We start from the raw sequence: 18,574 nt of genomic DNA, 5'->3' as shown, positions 1-18,574 counted from the left end.
AAATTTTTGCCGTATCTTCAGAGTTATTTTGATATCATTTGTTGGATTTAAGGGAAATTATGTATATGAGAAAGATTTATAGACTCAAACACAAATACCAGTTTTTATCAGTAGTATATAAGCTGTTATTTAAAAATAGTGGGAGAGGCAGCCCTTAGAGCACAAGTCTCCATATTGTGAGGCCCAGTGGCCATTTTACTTGTGATCCAATTCATTAGTACTTATTAAACTAATTAAATATATAAGGTTTGATTTATTTCAATAAGGTTTGAAATAGACATTGCTTGTCTATATAAGCAATGAAAATAAAAAGTAAATGGGAAAGATTTGACAAAGTATTTTAAGAGAATGCTTTAATTTTAATCATTTACTTATGAACAGGTTTTAAGGGCTGGACCACTGGGGTTGGAGATACAGTAGATCTCTTAGGTAGTAAGCACTGCTTTAAAAAGTATCTCCATTATAAAAGGTTCTTAGCCTTCCTTCTCCTCTGTCTCCCCTTCCCCACTCCCTGGTCTACATTAATAAGATATTACTTTTTAAATAATCTAAGAAACCCAGTTAGAGAAGTTTGCATTTGAGTTTTGTTAACTTTTATATTGGTTATTGGTCTAGTATTGTGGGAGTTTTAGTTAATACTCTTTCTGGTTTTATTTCTAAAACTGGAATAATATTCCATTAACTGGATTTGATTGCATAATTAAGGAACTTTTTGTTTTTGTTTTTGTTTTTGTTTTTTTTTTGAAGAGTACTTCTGTAGGAGCTAACCTCAACTTTAGTTTATCTGTACTTACTGTGTCTGTTGAAAAATCTTTTACAAAGCTGCTGTGAATTTGCAAGTAGCAGCGCTATTTCCAGAAAGGACTATTAGAATTTTTTTTGTCTATTTTAATTCCATCTACTTGAGAAATTTCTTAGTTTTGTGAAGTGGATTTGCTATATGACCCAGAATGAAAGAAGATATGTTGAATCATAATCAGCTAATTGTATGAGCTTCTAAATGATATATAATTTAAAATGGCGATAGTAGCAATATATCCTGTGGGAGTAGTTTTTGATCCTATAGTGGACTTCACTCTGCAGTGTTTTCCTCATATTTACCCTGTATCAGACAACTTCATATGATAATGGGAAAATAAAATATTTAATAATTGTTTTCCTATACATGAATACCTTTTTTTGGTATATGTTTTAGATGGGGCAACTTAGGTACATAAATATTTTCACTGAAATACCTGGCTTGGAAAACCATGAGGCTTAAGGAAACAGGTGTTTGGGAGTACCGTACCACAGTTTTCTGTGCTCTTTTGTTAATAAGTCTTTGCTTTGGTGACTTTCATTCTTAGCGTTTTAACCTTAGATAAAACAACTCTTTCCAAAATGTTATTAATGTATACTAAGTTGAATTTCCCCTTCCACAGAATCTTTTAATGGGTCTCCTACAGGAAGCATAAATTTGGTAAGTACTCTTAGGGTGCCTTAATTATTAAAGTGGCTTGAAAATATTATAAAAAGTGAGCCATAACATACATAAATAAATGATATATTAGAAGCTCTCAGATCATGCTTTAATATTTTAAGAAGTTACTTGCTTTAAAAGAAATGTTAAATTCACATATAAGAGCCTCTGAAATTTATTTATTTTCACTTATAAGAGTGTGCTTAAGTCACACCTGCATAATTCAGTTGTATTTGATAAAAAATTGATTTAATATTTTCATTCCCAATATTTAGTATTTTGAAGTGACTTTGAATAGTGGTGTTTTGAATAGTAAACTTGTGACATATAAATGTGTACATTGAAATTTGCTCTTTTTGTGTGTAGAAGAGAAATATAAAATTAGTTAGGATATCTGAAAAATTCCAGGTATTTCTTATAGTGTACACTGTAACAAATTCAGGTTTTTGTATATATATAAAAAAAAGCTTAAAGCCTTATAGTAAATTAAGCAACTTTATCTTATGATTACAGGTTTAAGAATGACATATTTTTAAAATATAAGCTGTCATTGGAATTTTATACATTCATAGTAAAGTGTGAAATAATGAACATTTCAGTTCTTTTATATATCCATCCTTGGCATGAATAACTTCATAAAATGTTGCTAGGAAGAAATATCTTCTATGAAAGATTCAGTGCAAAGTTTATGGGAGGGGGGGTTAGGGAGAGATTGTTTCCTTTGTTTTTCATTCTAGCTACACTACTTTCATACGTTTTGTAATAGCTAAATGGTCTAGAGGTCCATTATCTTATGTTGTCTTCTGTATTACTACATTTATTTCAAAAATGACCATATTGAGTGTTTTATTGCTGTATAAATTACATAACCTTTAACAAAATATCAAGGCAGTGAGCTATAGTGTTATGTCAGAGGTGGTGTAGCATTTAGAATATTTTCCTAAGTCATTTGGTATCACTACCATTTTTTTGTTGTACTCCATAGCCTTATAACGAGAAGGAATAACTCCTAGAGCATGAAGAAAGTATTAGTAATAATGTTCATTATATAGAAAAAATGCCTAAATGCAATGAAACTTTTCCTTCATTTGAAATTTCAGGTATTCATATTTGTAGTGTTTGTATAAATGTGTGAACACTAGTAACAAATACTTGTTTCCTTTATTCCATATTTGGAATAAATGCTTTTTCAAATAACAGTTTCTTTATCACATAGTGATAGAAACCAGAACACTATCTCGATTGACAAAGGTCACACTTGAGGTTGATGACTTGACATATTTTGTTATTCACTTAATTTTATTAAATTTGAGCTTTTAAGTAGGTGGAGTCTTTTGGATTCTTTTTAAATATATAGACAATTTTTAAAATTACTATTTTTTTAGGAAGAGAGTGTGTGTGAGTGGAGGAGAGGGAGAAGGAAAGCAGGGAAGACAGAGAAAGAGAGAGAGAGAGAGAGAGAATATCTTAGGCAGGCTCCATGATCTGCAGGGAGCCTGATCCCAGGACCCAAAGTCAACAGTCAGAGGCTCAACTGACTGCACCACCCAGGAATCCCAATATATAGATAAATGTTAGCGGATAGCTCCATTTTATTTTTTTATTTTTTATTTAAAAAAAATTTTTTTTTTCAACGTTTATTTATTTTTTTTGGGACAGAGAGAGACAGAGCATGAACGGTGGAGGGGCAGAGAGAGAGGGAGACACAGAATCGGAAACAGGCTCCAGGCTCTGAGCCATCAGCCCAGAGCCTGACGCGGGGCTCGAACTCACGGACCGTGAGATCGTGACCTGGCTGAAGTCGGACGCTTAACCGACTGCACCACCCAGGTGCCCCGGATAGCTCCATTTTAAAAATAGCTTGAAGTTTGTAAAATAGGTCATAGTAGTGTTTTCCCATATAATAAGCAAAGAAAATATTTATTTGTATTGGTTTACTCATTTTTCAATTGAGATTGGCACATGAATTGTAAACATTTCTAGCAGGGACATCATAGTTGTATGGGTTATCATAGTAAATCTGAATTTTCAGTTTTTGACTTAGCATAGTAGTTTAAAAAAGGATCTTCTTATTTTTTTGCCAAAGATTCAAGAATCTTAATCCAAGGATCACTGAACAAAAACTATGTTTTATTTCAGGGCAGCATTAGTGTACTTGTTTTGATCATAGTTTTCTTTTACTAAATAATACTTATAATTCTAAATCAGACTGTAATTAATATTATTTCACCACTTGTAATTTTATATAGTCTCCTTGATATTTTACATTTGCATTATACCTGTGACTAGTGTTTAAGAGATGTTTCATTAGATTATTTCATCATATTTAATGAAAATAATACTTATTAATTGTATATTTTAGGTGTACTAAAAAGACATTTATGTACAAAGTTCTCTAACAACTTCTGGGTTGCATAGTATAAGATGCTAACATGTTTAAAGTAAGTAGCATTTAGCTGTTGAAATGTTACCTACAAGGAAAGGTTAATCATAATGATAGTAATTAACAACAATAATACTTTTTGAAAAACAGTTGTTATATATTCTCTGTGATAGTTTGTAATTGGAAGAAGATCATAGTAGATAACAATCTGAATTTTGTAGAAAATTCTATTTTCTTTGAAGCTTTTTCATATAAAAGTAATATTAAAACAAAGGTTATATTTCTAACAAGATATTTGACTATAGGTCATATGACCACTTAAATAAGTGGATTCTTTTTTTCTTTTCAAAGCATTATAATTTACGTTATAAACTGGCAAAGTAGAGCAAGTATTATGCCATTACATCATTGGGAAAACTGAGGTACAAGAAAGAACAGTTGATTTGGCTAAAGTCTCTTAGGGTATCACTGGAGAAGCCCCATTTTAACTAAATGATTCGCCTTCTTGACTTGACCAGGGGAATACTGTGGATTATTTGTATGGAATTATCATATTTTGCTTCTCTTAATCAGTCTTCAGTAGATAAATTTTGGCTTTCTCCTTAGAATGCAATTGCCTTAATTTAAATGGCTTTGTGTCACATGTGTGGCTGCATTTAAGTCATTTAACTGACTCTTTAGTAGTATTGGTAATATCATGTTAAGACTTCGGAGTTCATTCAGATACTGTGGTTTTTAAAGTGTAAGATCTCTGAACCATATAATGTCTGTGTGTCAAGAAGTCCCCAAGACCATTTTGATGTTCAGTGATTACTAAGAGGACTCACAGGGCTCAGTATAGTCATGCTTATAGATAGGATTTATTATAGACAAAGGATATAAAGCAAAATCAGCAAAAGGAAAAGGCTCATGGGACAAAGTCCAGAGGAAACCAGATACAAGTTTCCAAGAATCCTCTCCCATGGAAATCTCATGGGACATACTTAATTCTCCCAGCAGTGAAAGTGATAACACATATGAAATGCTGGTACTAAGAAAGCCCATCTGAGACTAAGTGACCAAGGTTTTCATTGGAGGCCGGTCACATAGGCAAACTTCTGGTTAGTGTATACTAAAATTCAAGACTCCCAAAAGGAAAGCGGGTGTTCAACATAAACCACATTGTTTATACAAACAGGTTAGGTACAATGAATGACTTTTAGCAGTTAGGCAATGGTGGGAACCTTCCCACCAATTGTCATCCAAGGGCCAGGCTTGTAAGCAGTCCTTTCTGAGGAGAGCAGTTTCAAGTTAATTCTTTTTTGTTGCTGTTTATTTTTCTCCAGCTTTACTGAGTTATAACTGACATAAAACATTATATAAGTTGAATACGTACAACATATTGATTTGATAATTACATAATGGTTACTACCATAAGGTTAGCTAACCCCTCTATCACATCACATAGTTACCATTTTTATATTAAGAACATACAAGATTTACCTTCAGTAATTTCAAGTACATAATACGGTGGTATTATTATTATTATTGTTATTATTATTATTATTACAATAAATATAATTGGCTCAAGGTAACTCTTTCCTGCAGTCTATCATGATGTGATTATGTTCCCTTCTAGGTATGTGTGGGTGTATGTATCTGAGGCAAAAAAGTTTTAAATTTAAACCCAAAGGCCATAGTTAAAAAAGATTCATTTTGAATCACTCAGTAATGATTTTTGTGCAATTATTTTTCAAAATTATTTGAAATCTGTCTTAGAGTCTGGATTCACTTCATACAGATCACAATAATAGATAACTTTTTGTGTTAGGCAGTCTTACTAAATGTTTACATATCTTCTTATTTAATCCTTATGTAACCAGTGTGTAGGTACTATTATTCTCATGTTAGATAAGGAATCTAAAATTATTTCTAAATTAATAAAAATGCTAAATAATAAGGAATTGGTTCTAGTACATTTTAAAAAATTGAAATGTTAAGAATATGTCTACTGATTTTTTCCATATTTTTTTCTTGCCATGTATTGAATATAATCAAGAAGTAGCAAGTGCGGATAAGCAATGAACGAAGAAATAATCTGATGTACTAAGTTGATTTCCGAATTTCTTTGTTTTATAGTTTTTTTAATTGTGGATTTTCTCTATCCTGTTCGTATAAATAGAGAGGATTATTGTTGGGGGATGGATACAAATAATATAAAGTTTACATAGGGCAAAGATGGGTAAGGCATATGTGACATAAAATGCTTTTACACTTTTTATCCTATAAAATTAAAAATGTATATATTTTTTTATTTTTTATTTCCAAGTCATTAGATGACCTTTCAAATGTATCTTCTGATGACTCAGTACAACTTCATGCTTACATTTCAGACACTGGTAAGAGACTTTGTGGTATAATTATTGCTTAAAAATTATTGATTATTATTACACCTGGATTATTTTCCACATATATTTTTACAAACCATTTTTCTGTTCTATAGTTGTATTTTTAAGTTACGTGTTTTTCTGCATTGTTTTTTGTTAACTTCTAAAATGTTTATTTGTGTATATGGTTTGATATATACTTTGTATCATGTTTGATGATACCTTATATGTATGTTAGAATATACTTATATATCTTCCTTCTCTAAGGTTGTTACTGTTAACACTTGGAAAAGCTTAAATTCTAAGCATTTTGTCATAGCTAATAAACTTGAAACCCAGTCTTTTCCTCTTGTTTTTGTCTAGCTGATAACTGTCTGCAGAATTCTTAAGAAATCACTTAGGGTAGATTTTAGCTCAATCTTTTTCATAATGCAGAGTCAGACTTGATAACTGGGTTAATGAAACTTTGGTATAGGAGCTTACGGAAGTTTAGGAAATGCTTGGATAAGGTGAGAAACCTCTAAAACTTTGTGACTCAGTCAGCATACATGCAAAATGGTTAGTGAACTGAGGAAAAAAATCAATTTACATCATTGCCACTGGGTTATTAGATAATGCCAATGAGTAGATAATGGTGGTTTACTTGTCCGGCCTCTCACTATTCCTAGATTACAGGATTATGTCTGTCAGATTACATTTGAAATATTACCATATTGAGGTATCTCAGTTCAATTTCGTGCTTACGTTTTAGGTACTAAAAAGAGATCTTACAGTACCAATGCAGTTTAAAAGATAATTTGCATCTTTTTTTTTTTTTTTTTTTTTTTTTAAGATCTCTGTTTTCTTTTGCTTTTCACTGGAGCTAGAATCTCATTTTGCACTGTGTTACCTGCCATATTTCTGAAATAAGTTATTTATAATTGCTGTCTAAGTTGTTCTTTTATCCTTTACAGTTAGTTGGTGCATACACTACCTGCTCTTAAGGGTCATTGGATGACACCTTTGTCAATAAAACCAGAAGTTTTGTTGCTTTTCCTTCTAGCTTTTGTTATAGTTGTTTCACTGTTGTTTCAATTTTGCTTCCTGAAATGTAAAATTCTTTTTAAAAGTCTCTCTTTTCTTTGTTGGTTTGTCTTCCAAATGGGAAGATATTTCCAAACTGCAAATATTCAGTATTTGTCCTTATTTCTTTCTTGAGGACCGTATACTTTATGTCTCAAGGAAGATACTCATGTTCATGTTTCTTTTGTAGATCTTTCTTTTCTCTAAACATTCTGATTTTCTAGCTCCTTTATCCATTTATTTAAAAGTATTTATTAGCTTCTTAAAATGTATGGAAGCACTAAAAGCATTTTTAATAAATTGTTATTTCTGTCAGACAAACTTAAGTATGAATACTAAAGAGGCAACATAATATAGTTGTTAAGAGCATAACTTTTTTCCCATTTGCGTGGGTTCAAGTCCCAGCTCGGCCACCTAATGGTTGAGTGAACTTGGCAAGTTCCTTAACTTCTGTGATCCATAAAATGGATCAATAATAATGTGTACCTCACAGAGCTGTTATGAGACTAATTAATTACATTAGTAATTACATGAGTAGCCATTATATATTAGTGTTTGTTCAATAAATATTTTACCAGTTAGACTTCATAGTCTCTGAGTCTAGATTTTATGTTTTTAACATCTTATTACAGGAAGTAGAACATAGATTCTAGTGAAGTGCTTCTCAAGGAGTGATCCATGGGCTACTGAACACTTTTCTTTGTGAAATCTTTAAAATTACTAGCTAAATTAAGCAATGTACTTAGTGATGAGCGCTTGATTTACATTCTGGTCTAGTTCCTTATCTCATTCTGGATTAATGACAAATAGCTTGTACATCACCTGCCATAAGTAACATTGTCTTAATGAAAGCAAAACCTATTTCCACTGTAATATCTCACCGTCATCTTATAATAAATATATGCAGCCTCATTATCTGTTTTTAAAATCAAATTACCTTTTTGTCTTCTGCACAACCTATTCTTCCTATTGTTCATGCACCCGAGTCATGAGCTCCTCTGCCTGTCAATTTGTGAGAAATGTTTTTTAGAATGCTTTCTTAACATTCTTCCCTTCATGTCTTTTCTATTCCATCCTAGTCTTCTTGCTCTTGTTAACTTCTAGTTGGTTATGATTTGTTGCCTAATAGGCTTCTGCTTTCTGCTTTCTTTCACCAAACCTCTCTTGAACACAACAGATAAAACTGTTCCCTCATTGCTGTGCTAACTCTGTTGAGTGGTGCTGGTTCTATAACAGGATGAAAAAGTTTGGTGCAGTTTGTTCTGGACAGGTCTCTGTGAGAAGGATCATTGGAAGAAGTGAACAGTGAATAATAAATAATGTTACATAGAGCTAAAGTCTCAGAGAGTGAAGCAACCAAAGTCTATCCCTAATCTTATATTTTGACAAATCAGGAAATTGATATTAGATAAAAAGGGAACAAAGGACAATTCTGAGTAGACAGAGCAAATCTTAGAAAAATGTTGATGAAAGCCTAAAAGAGGTTTCTGTCCAAACTGCATTTGCCAGTTTAGATTTTTAGCATTCATGCTATTAAAATAATTTAGTAAGATGCTATGCAAACCCTTCTTGGCCTAATTATATACAAAATACAAAATATTTAGTCAGCCACTATTTCCCCTCACAATTATGGATTAATGTAATCTATTATTAGAAGAGCAATTTATACTTGTGGGCCAAATGGTAGTCTAAAGTGCTATTGGAAATCCTGCCTTCCACACATAGAAAGGCTGAAAACAGTAAAATAAAAATAGCTACAGGGAGAAATGTACAGGTGCCATAGGCCATGACGAAAAATAAATTTAGGAAAGCAAAGTGGAGTTGAAGCCAGGGAGCTCACAGGAGCATAAACATTGCTATCTTGATTTTAATTTTTTTTATTTTAATCAAAAAAGATTTTTTTTTTATTTTAGAGAGTGAGCGAGTAGGGGAGAAGGGCAAAGGGAGAGAGAGAGAAAGAAAGAGAGAGAGAGAGAGTGAGTCTAAGCAGGCTCTGTACTTAGCATGGAGCCCCATGTGGGGCTCAATTTCACGACTCTGGGATCATGACCTGAGCTGAAACTGAGCCACTCGGGCACCCCTGCTATTTTTATTTTTGAGAGCATTTTCATGTTCCTCAAATTTAGAAGTAGCAGGATGAGCTAAGGCCATAGTAACCTGGAACCTAGTACTTCACATGAAGCCCAAAGTAACCAAGGGTGGCTTAATAGGAACGAGGAACTAGAAAAACTTAGCCTGGTGTCAAGAGAATAAAACAAAGAATGCCAAGATCATGTCTGGAAATGGTACCCACAAGAAATTGAAAGCCCGTCTTGATTCCCAGCTGGGTGTGTCTAGATATAGCCATCCTCAAGTGATTGTGTACCACAGGGTCTCCTAGCCTGAGAGGATATTAAAAACACTCGTAGAGATAAAAGCTAAGGCAAGAATGCAACACTTTGTCAAAAGAACCGAAATAAAATCATAGAAAAAAATATTGTAATTGAAACTGAGGTCAGTGGATGGATTAAGAATTAGACCAGATATAGATGACTAGAGACTCAAAACTTGTAGAGACCTGAGGAAACGATCTAGAATACAACACTAGAAAGAGGAAAGAAACTGGAAAATAGGAAAGAAAATTAGAGAAAATGATTCACAACAAATGTCTTAAGTTTAGTACAAAATCGGGACAGGTTTTGAGTTTACCTCACTAGGATGCTGTGTAGGAAAATGTCTTTAAAAAAAAAATCTCCAGAATGAACTACATTTATAAATTTTTGATGATTGTAAACAGTAAAGAGACTTGCCAGAGTGCATGAATTGTAGTTCTTGGCTTTTGCTTTCTGTTTGGTTGGAGAGATATTAATTGAAATACAATTGAATAGTGAAAGCTAGTATCAAAGGTTGTTATTTTATTTCTGTTACTTTTCTTTTAATTAAATATGTAGAGAATAATGTTACATTATGAGGTGGTAGTGTGGTGTCATACTAAGAATAGGTACAAGCTCTTGAGGAAGTGAGTCGAAGTAGGTAGGTATCACTGTGTGGCTAGTAGTGTCATCATAAACTTATAATGTGAATGTGAGTCCAGAGGATGGGAGTCTTTTATCCTTTGGTGACATCCTTTTGTCTCAGTCTGTCATTTCAGATTCTTCTTCACTTCATGTTCTTTTGTTTGTTTTTGTTCTTCATCTTCCTCTTCTGTGTGTGTTTTGCTCCTCTTCATTTTGTTTGAAATGACTAGTATATGCTGACTATGACCCATATGCTGTGGCAGGCGTTTGTAATGATCATGGCAAGACGTATGCGTTATATGCCATCACTGTTCACCGGCGTGGTCTTAACAGCGAGGAGATGTGGAAAACCTATCGCCGTTACAGCGACTTTCACGACTTCCACATGAGAATCACTGAACAGGTAATCCTCCACTGAACGTACATTTTTGAGTTTGTGCATTTTTTGTTGTTTCCTGATTTGATGTTTGATTCTAAATAGCTCTGAGGATGCTAAGATAATGAGCAGAGCCAAAGGAAGTAAGGTAAGAATTTTTGTATAGCCAGCATAATGTTAGAATGATTAGGAGCATTTAACCAGTAAATCAATCTTTAACCAGTTATAACCATTGTAGACTAGTGACAAAATATCAGTGGTCTGCTTTGGAAAATTATAATGAATGTATCTTTCTGACTTTGTGTGTATGTGTGTGTGTGTTTGTGTGTGTGTGTGTGTGTGTGTGTGTGTGTGTGTGTGTGTGTGTTGTGCTTTGCAAGAGGTATTTGGGATTTGGGTTTGGTTTAAGACATGGAGGAGTATCACTGTAGGGCATTTTGTGTTTTTATTTTGGACAATATAATCCAGAGTTATAGTTATTTTAAATAGTATCCTTACCCAATAGTGTAACAGTTAAATCCTTGGTCTATTAAGTTGTTTTAAGAACCACAACCTAAATTAAGTTTAACATTAGCCAATTAATGTTTTAATTCTTACTAAATACATCCCTCTTGTTTTATAGAAGTATATGGACGCTTAAAGACAACAAATGTAAATGAATTATTTCTCTATTTTACTTTTTATTAAATACTTTTTTCCTTAACTTAAAAAAAAATAGATCATCATCACATTAATTGGAATATGTGATCTATGGAATGTAACTTTTGAGAATCTGTGATTTCATTCAAAGTTTTTTAACTATACATGCTGGTTTTAAACCAGTAAAAATACTGATGATAAATGGTGACATCTGAATGGACAGAAGCTTTGAAATGACATTGTATTATTTGAGTAATCAGAAAATATCTTTTTTCAGTTAAGATAATGGAAAAAATATGGTCGGCACCATGATCATTTCATTAAAATACTTTGTGAATAGAGTGAGATAAACAATTAATAGCTTAAAAGTGATTAAAACCAGATTAGGGTTGACTCTAGAAGCCCATATGAAAAATGCTATTTTCAATTATATTCATAAGGAAATTAACAACTTTGGACATGTCTATTCTTCTGTTTTCGTTGTCTTGGTTTGTTTCTTCAGCTTAGATTGATTTTTTTGCAGAGGTGAAAGAATTTTCTGTCCCACATTGATGAAATAATTGCTTTAATTTTATAAATATTACCTATTTTAGAGTCTAAAATCCCACAGCTTATATTATCTTTTTTCACATCCTCATATATCAACCAAACCTGATAAATTTTAAAATAATTTGAATTGCTAAGTAGTTTTATTTACTTGGAAATCAATGGGAATTTGGAATAATGTGAAATTTTCTTTGTTTGAATAGTGTTAACTTTTTACTATTAAGAGGAATAACAACTGCATAATTTAAATATTCTAGGCAAGGACTGTAAATATCATGTTTATGTTTACATATTGACAATTATAAGTGAAGAACATACTTAAAAAAAAAAACCTTTATTAATAGAACAGTCCATACAGAAATTTCCTTTTACAATACAGCAAAAATTAAATTAATAAAGTGAATTCATTTTTATTTTTTTATTACTTATTTTTTTTTTAACATTCATTTATTTGAGAGACAGAGCACAAATGGGGAAGGGGCAGAGAGAGAAGAAGACAGAATCTGAAGCAGGCTCCAGGCTGTTAGCTGTCAGCACAGAGCCTGATGCGGGGCTTGAATCCACAAACTGTGAGATCATGATCTGAGCCAAAGTCGGTTAACAACTGAGCTACCCAGGTGCCCCAAGAGAAGTCATTTTTAAAAGGGCTCAGTGCAGGCAAAGTGCATGTGTTTTGACTTTGTGTTTCTTATCAAGTTACAGTAATCTATGATTACTTAGATTGCTCACAGAGCTTAAGAATTTAAAAACAAAGCTTCTAAGTGAAAATGTAGCTTTAAGGAAAATGCTAAACATTTGTAAATAAGACCCAGGCTATTCGCCTTTTAGCTCTGCCTTATCTATATTTTTAAACTCAAATCTCTCATAAAACAGCAGAAGAAAAATGCAGTGATTCATAGTAATTCATCAGTTGGTAACAGTACAACCTATTGACACAAATAAATTTTAACTCCATAGAGCTCTTCAAGTGTTAACATTATTTTAAAACAGGTTTTGTTTTCTTAACTTTGTGATGTAAGCTTTTCCAGTCTAAATATACTATTTTCTTTAAAGATGTTTTTAGGCTCATTGGATGTTTTATTGATAAAGATTTATAAAATTGAAAGAAAATAATTAATATTAAATATCACGTTATTTTAGAAATGGCCTGAACTACACATTTATTTATTCAGCATATATGTATATGTATGTATATATATATATATATATATATATATATATATACACACACACACACACACACACACACACACACACACACTGAGTTTTTCTGTGTGCCTGGTACTGTTCTCAGTGCTCAGAATACAACAGTGAATAAGACAGACCTAGTCTTTGCCTCTGGGAGCCTACATTCTAGTAGACACTGTGCAATTGTATTATATTGAGTGAATTGTATATTAGCACAGATAAAATACTAGTGATTTAAAAAATATTAAGTATGCTTTAAGGTAACTGAGTAAAAGTATTATGTGCTTGGATATAAACAAATTTTGAATCCTTGTAACGTTTGAAAAATATTTTAAAAATATTTAAAAAATAATGGGGGGCACCTGGCTGGCTCAGTCATTAAGTGACCAACTTCAGCTCAGGTCATGATCTCACCATTCATGGGTTTGAGCCTCATGTCAGACTCTGTGCTGACAGCTCAGAGCTTGGAAACTGCTTCAGATTCTGTGTCTACCTCTCTCTCTGCCGCTTTCCCATTCACACTCTGTCTCTCAAAGATAAATATTAAAAAAAAAATACATTCATGAATTTTTGCAGAGAGAATTATATTACCTTTCAGGGAATGGGCTCCCTTTATCTTGTATTTAAATATCATCTTTAAAATACCACAATTATAGTAAGTTTAATTAGAGTATAAAATTTCCCCATTTTTCTTTTTATAATAGCAATATTTGAGAAAACTATGAGTCTTATATGCTTCTGTTCTAGACAGTTTAAAAAGGAGTTTGATAATTTAGGCTTTAAGAAAATAACTATTTTTGTGGCATTTAATTTATTTCTTTTTATTAACAACATTTAATAATTTAAAGTTTCTGAAATTAAAAATTCTTTTTAATGTTTATTTTTGAGAGAGAGAGAGAGAGCAAGTAGAGGAGGGTCAGAGAGAGAGGGAGACACAGAATCTGAAGCAGGCTCCAGACTCAGCTGTCAGCACAGAGCTCGACATGATGCTTGAACTCACAAACCACAAGGTCATAACCTGAGCTGAAGTCAGACACTTAACCAACTGAGTCTCTCAGGCACCCCCAAAATAAATTGTTGTTTTATTGCATACTGTTATATTCTCTTGATGTATTAATTTGCCAGGGCTATCATAACAAAATACCACAGACTAAGTTGCTTAAACAATAAAAATAATTTTCTTGCAGTTCTGGAGGTTAGAAGTCCAACATCAAAGTGTTGGTAAATTTGTTTTTTTCCTGAAATATCTCTCCTTGGCTGTCAAATGGATGCCTTTCTTAATATGGCCTCACATGGCCTTTTCTGTGTGTGCTCACGTCCCTGGTGTCTCTTTTCTCTTTGCGTGTTCAGATTTCCTCCTCTTATAATGATACCAGTCAGATTAGATTACACCCACCCTGAGGGCTTTGTTTTACTTAATTCCCTCTCTGAAGTCCCTGTCTGCAAATATAACCCCATTCTGAAGTACTAGGGGTTAAAGATTCAACATCTGAACTTGGGAGCACAGTATACTTCACCCATAACGTACTTGTAATACTAGAATAAAGTATGTATTCTGTAAAATTAAATCAGTAGTTTAGGAGAGGTGGGTGGCCAACATGGCTGAGATGTAGGGGAATCTGTACTTCCCACGTCTCTCAAACAAAGAAGGGCTGAAGCCAAAGGACTTTGAACCCCAAGAGTCTGGGAGGAAAAGAAACTAAGTTTACCAGGGAGAAACCAGGACAACCTGAGGGGCCATAGGGCTATTTCAAGGAAAAAATTAAACCACACCTAGTGGAGGGTCCAAAACATCATTACGAGTAGGGAAATAAAATAACCAAAGTCACAACAACAGAGAGAAAGTAACACTCTCCACAAAACACCTCCTGAAGGGCCAGACCCTGGACAGTGTATGACCCCCTTTAACATAGCAGTGCTCGCAGATGTAGAGCACACATGACAAGCTTTTAAAACTCATAAGGGACAGAAAACTAGCCAAAATAATGCAATGGAAGAATTCTCATCAAATTCCAGGAAGAAATGACAGCTAAAAAATTGATCAAAACAAATACAAGCAACATAACTGAACAAGAATTTAGGAATCTATTGCCACAGAGATCAAGAGTCATCATGAATTAAAAAAGTGCTATAAATGAGGTGCAAAATAAAATGGAGGTGGCCACAGTGTGAACTGAAGAGACAGAGGGGAGAATAGGTGAATTAGAAGATAAAATTATGGAAAAAGAGAAAAAAAATCCAGGATCATGAGGGGAGAATTAGAGAACTAAGTGATTCAATGAAATGGAACAATGACTGTATCATAGGAATTCCAGAAGAAGAGAGAGAAAGGGGCTGAAGGTGTACTTGAACAAATCATAACTGGGAATGTCCCAATGTGGGGAAGGAAACAGGCATTGAAATCCAAGAGGCACAGAGAACTCCCTTCAGACGTAACTTGAATCAATCTTCTGCACCACGTATCATAGGGAAACTGGCAAAAATACAAGGATAAAGAGAGGATTCTGATAAACAAGCCTTAACATACAAGGGTAGACACATAAGGGTAGTAGCAGACCTATCCACTGAAAGTTGGCAGACCAGAAAGGAGTGGCAGGAAATTTTCAGTGTGATGAACAGGAAAAATATGCAGCTAAGAATCCTTTGTCCAGCAAGCCTGTCATTCAGAATAGAAGGAGAGAAAGATTTTCCCAAACAAAAACTGAAAGAATTCATCACCAATAAACCAGCCGTACAAGAGATCCTAAGGGGGATTCTGTGAGTGAAATGTTGCAAGGACCACAAAGTGCCAGAGACATCACTACAAGCATGAAACCTGCAGATAACACAATGACTCTAAACCCATATCTTTAAATAATAACACTGAATGTAAGTGTACTAAATGCTGCAATCAAAAGACATAGCGTATCAGAATGGATAAAGAAACAAGACCCATCTATTTGCTGTCTACAAGAGACTCATTTTAGATCTGAAGACATCTTCAGATTGAAAGTGAGGGGATGGAGAGCTATCTATCATCCTAGTGAAAATCAAAAGAAAGCTGGAGTAGCCATACTTATATCAGACAAACTGGACTTTAAAAAAGGTTGTATCAAGAGGTGAAGGGCATTATATAATAATTACTGGGTCTATCCATCAGGAAGAGCTAACAATTATAAATGTCTATGCACCGAATTCAGGAGCACCCAAATATGTAAAACAATTAATCACAAACATAAGCAACCTTATTGATAAGAATGTGGTAATTGCAGGGGACTTAATACTCCACTTACAGCACTGGACAGATCATCTAGACAGAGAATCTGTAAAGAAACAATGGCCCTGAACGATACATTGGACCAGATGGACTTGACAGATACATTTAGAACTCTATATCCCAAAGCAGCAGAATATACTTTCTTCTCGAGTGCACATGGCACATTCTCCAAGACAGACCACATAATGGGTCACAAAACAGCCCTCAGTAAATATAAAAGAATTGAGATCATACCATGTGCACTTTGAGATCTCAATGCTAGGAAACTTGAAATCAACCTGAGGAAAAAGTCTGGAAAACCTACAGAAGCATGGAGGTTAAAGAACATCCTGCTAAAGAATGAATAGGTCAACCAGGCAATTAGAGAAGAAATTAAAAAATATATGGAAACAAATGCAAATGAAAATACAACAATCCAAACCCTTTTGGATGCACCAAAAGCAGTCCTAAGAGGGAAATACATTGCAATCCAGGCCCATCTTGAGAAATAAGAAAGATCCCAAATACAGAATCTATCAGCACACCTAAAGGAACTAGAAGCAGAACAACAAAGACACCCCAAACCTAGCAGAAGAAGAGAAATAATAAAGATCAGAGCAGAAATGAACAATATAGAATCACAAAAACAAAACAAAACAGTTCAATTAATCCAATTAATTAACAGATCAATTAAACCAAGAGTTGGTTTTTTGAAAAGACAAACACAATTAATAAACCTCTAGCCAGTCTTCGCAAAAAGAAAAGAGAGAGGACCCAAATAGATAAAATCACAATTGAAAATGGATTTATTACAACCAATCCCTTAGAAATACAAGCAATTACCAAGGAATACTATGAAAAATTATATGCCAACAAACCGGACAACCTGGAAGAAATTGGACAAATTCCTAAACACCCATACAGTACCAAACTCAAACGGGAAGAAATAGAAAATTTGAACAGGCCCATAACTAGTGAAGAAATTGAATCACTTATCAAAAATATCCCAACAAATAAGAGTCCTGGACCAGTTGACTTCCCAGGGGAATTCTACCAGACATTTAAAGCAGAGTTAATATCAATCCTTCTCAAGCTGTTCCAAAAAATAGAAATGGAAGGAAAGCTTCCTGACTCATTCTATGAAGCCAGCATTACTTTGATTCCCAAACCAGACAGAGACCCCATAAAAAAGGAGACCTACAGGCCAATATCCCTGATGAATATGGATGCAAAGATTCTCAACAAGATACTAGCAAATCGAATTCAACAGCATATAAAAAGAATTACTCACCATGATCAAGTGGGATTCATTCCTGGGCTGCAGGGCTGGTTCAACATTCACAAATTAATCAATGTGATACATCACATTAATAAAAGAAAAGAACCGTATCATTCTGTCAATAGATGCAAAAAAGTATTTGACAAAATACAGCATCCTTTCTTGATAAAAACCGTCAAGAAAGTCGGGATAGAAACCTCATAAAAGCCATTTATGCTGGGGCGCCTGGGTGGCTTGGTTGGGCGACCGACTTTGGCTCAGGTCATGATCTTGCAGTCTGTGAGTTCAAGCCCCATGTTGGGCTCTGTGCTGACAGCTCAGAGCCTGGAGCCTGCTTCAGATTCTGTGTCTCCCCCTCTCTCTACCCCTCCCCTGCTCACGCTCTGTGTCTCTCAATAATAAATAAATGTTAAAGAAAAAAAATTTTAAAAAGCCATTTATGAAAAGCCCACAGCTAATATCATCCTCAGTGGGGAAAACTGAGAGCTTTCCCCCTGAGATCAGGAACGTGACAGGTATGTCCACTCTCACCACTGTTGTTTAACATAGTGTTGGAAGTCCTAACATCAGCAATCAGACAACAAAATGAAAAGGCATCAAAATTGGGAAAGATGAAGTCAAACTTTTCACCTTTTGCAGACAACATGATACTCTACGTGGAAAACCCGACAGATTCCACCAAAAGTCTGCTAGAACTGATAACATGAATTCAGCAAAGTCTCAGGGTACAAAATCAATGTACAGAAATTGGTTGCATTTTTATACACCAATAATTAAGCAACAGAAAGAGAAATAAAGACACTGATCCCATTGACAGTTGCACCAAGAACCATAGAATACCTTGGAATAAACCTAACCAAAGATGTAAAAGATCTGTATGCTGAAAACTATAGAAAGCTTATGAAGGAAATTGAAGAAGACACAAAGAAATGGGAAAACATTCCATCCACATGGATTGGAAGAATAAATATTGTTAAAATGTCAATACTACCCAAAGCAATCTACACATTCAGTGCAATCCCAATCAAAATTGCACCAGCATTCT

At 33.9% G+C, this 18,574-nt stretch overlaps 1 protein-coding gene across 3 annotated transcripts in view; it reads left to right on the top strand.

Annotated features, from left to right (window-relative positions):
- SNX13 (sorting nexin 13) overlaps positions 1–18,574 on the top strand; it is a 133,993-nt gene that overhangs the window by 92,335 nt on the left and 23,084 nt on the right. For all 3 annotated transcript variants that reach the window (XR_006965231.1, XM_047096695.1, XM_047096694.1), the window contains exons 16-18: positions 1,422–1,459; positions 6,151–6,220; positions 10,530–10,669. Coding sequence is in view for 2 of the 3 variants with exons in the window: in XM_047096695.1 (XP_046952651.1) it covers positions 1,422–1,459; positions 6,151–6,220; positions 10,530–10,669 (248 nt within the window). In the remaining variant the exon portion in view is untranslated. The remainder of the gene's footprint in view (positions 1–1,421; positions 1,460–6,150; positions 6,221–10,529; positions 10,670–18,574) is intronic.

Source organism: Lynx rufus, unplaced genomic scaffold (genome assembly GCF_022079265.1).
Source record: "Lynx rufus isolate CCGP_SWC_20201006 ecotype Redwood Valley unplaced genomic scaffold, mLynRuf1.p SCAF_4, whole genome shotgun sequence".
NCBI lineage: Eukaryota > Metazoa > Chordata > Mammalia > Carnivora > Felidae > Lynx > Lynx rufus.
This window is presented reverse-complemented; position numbering and strand designations above follow the sequence as displayed.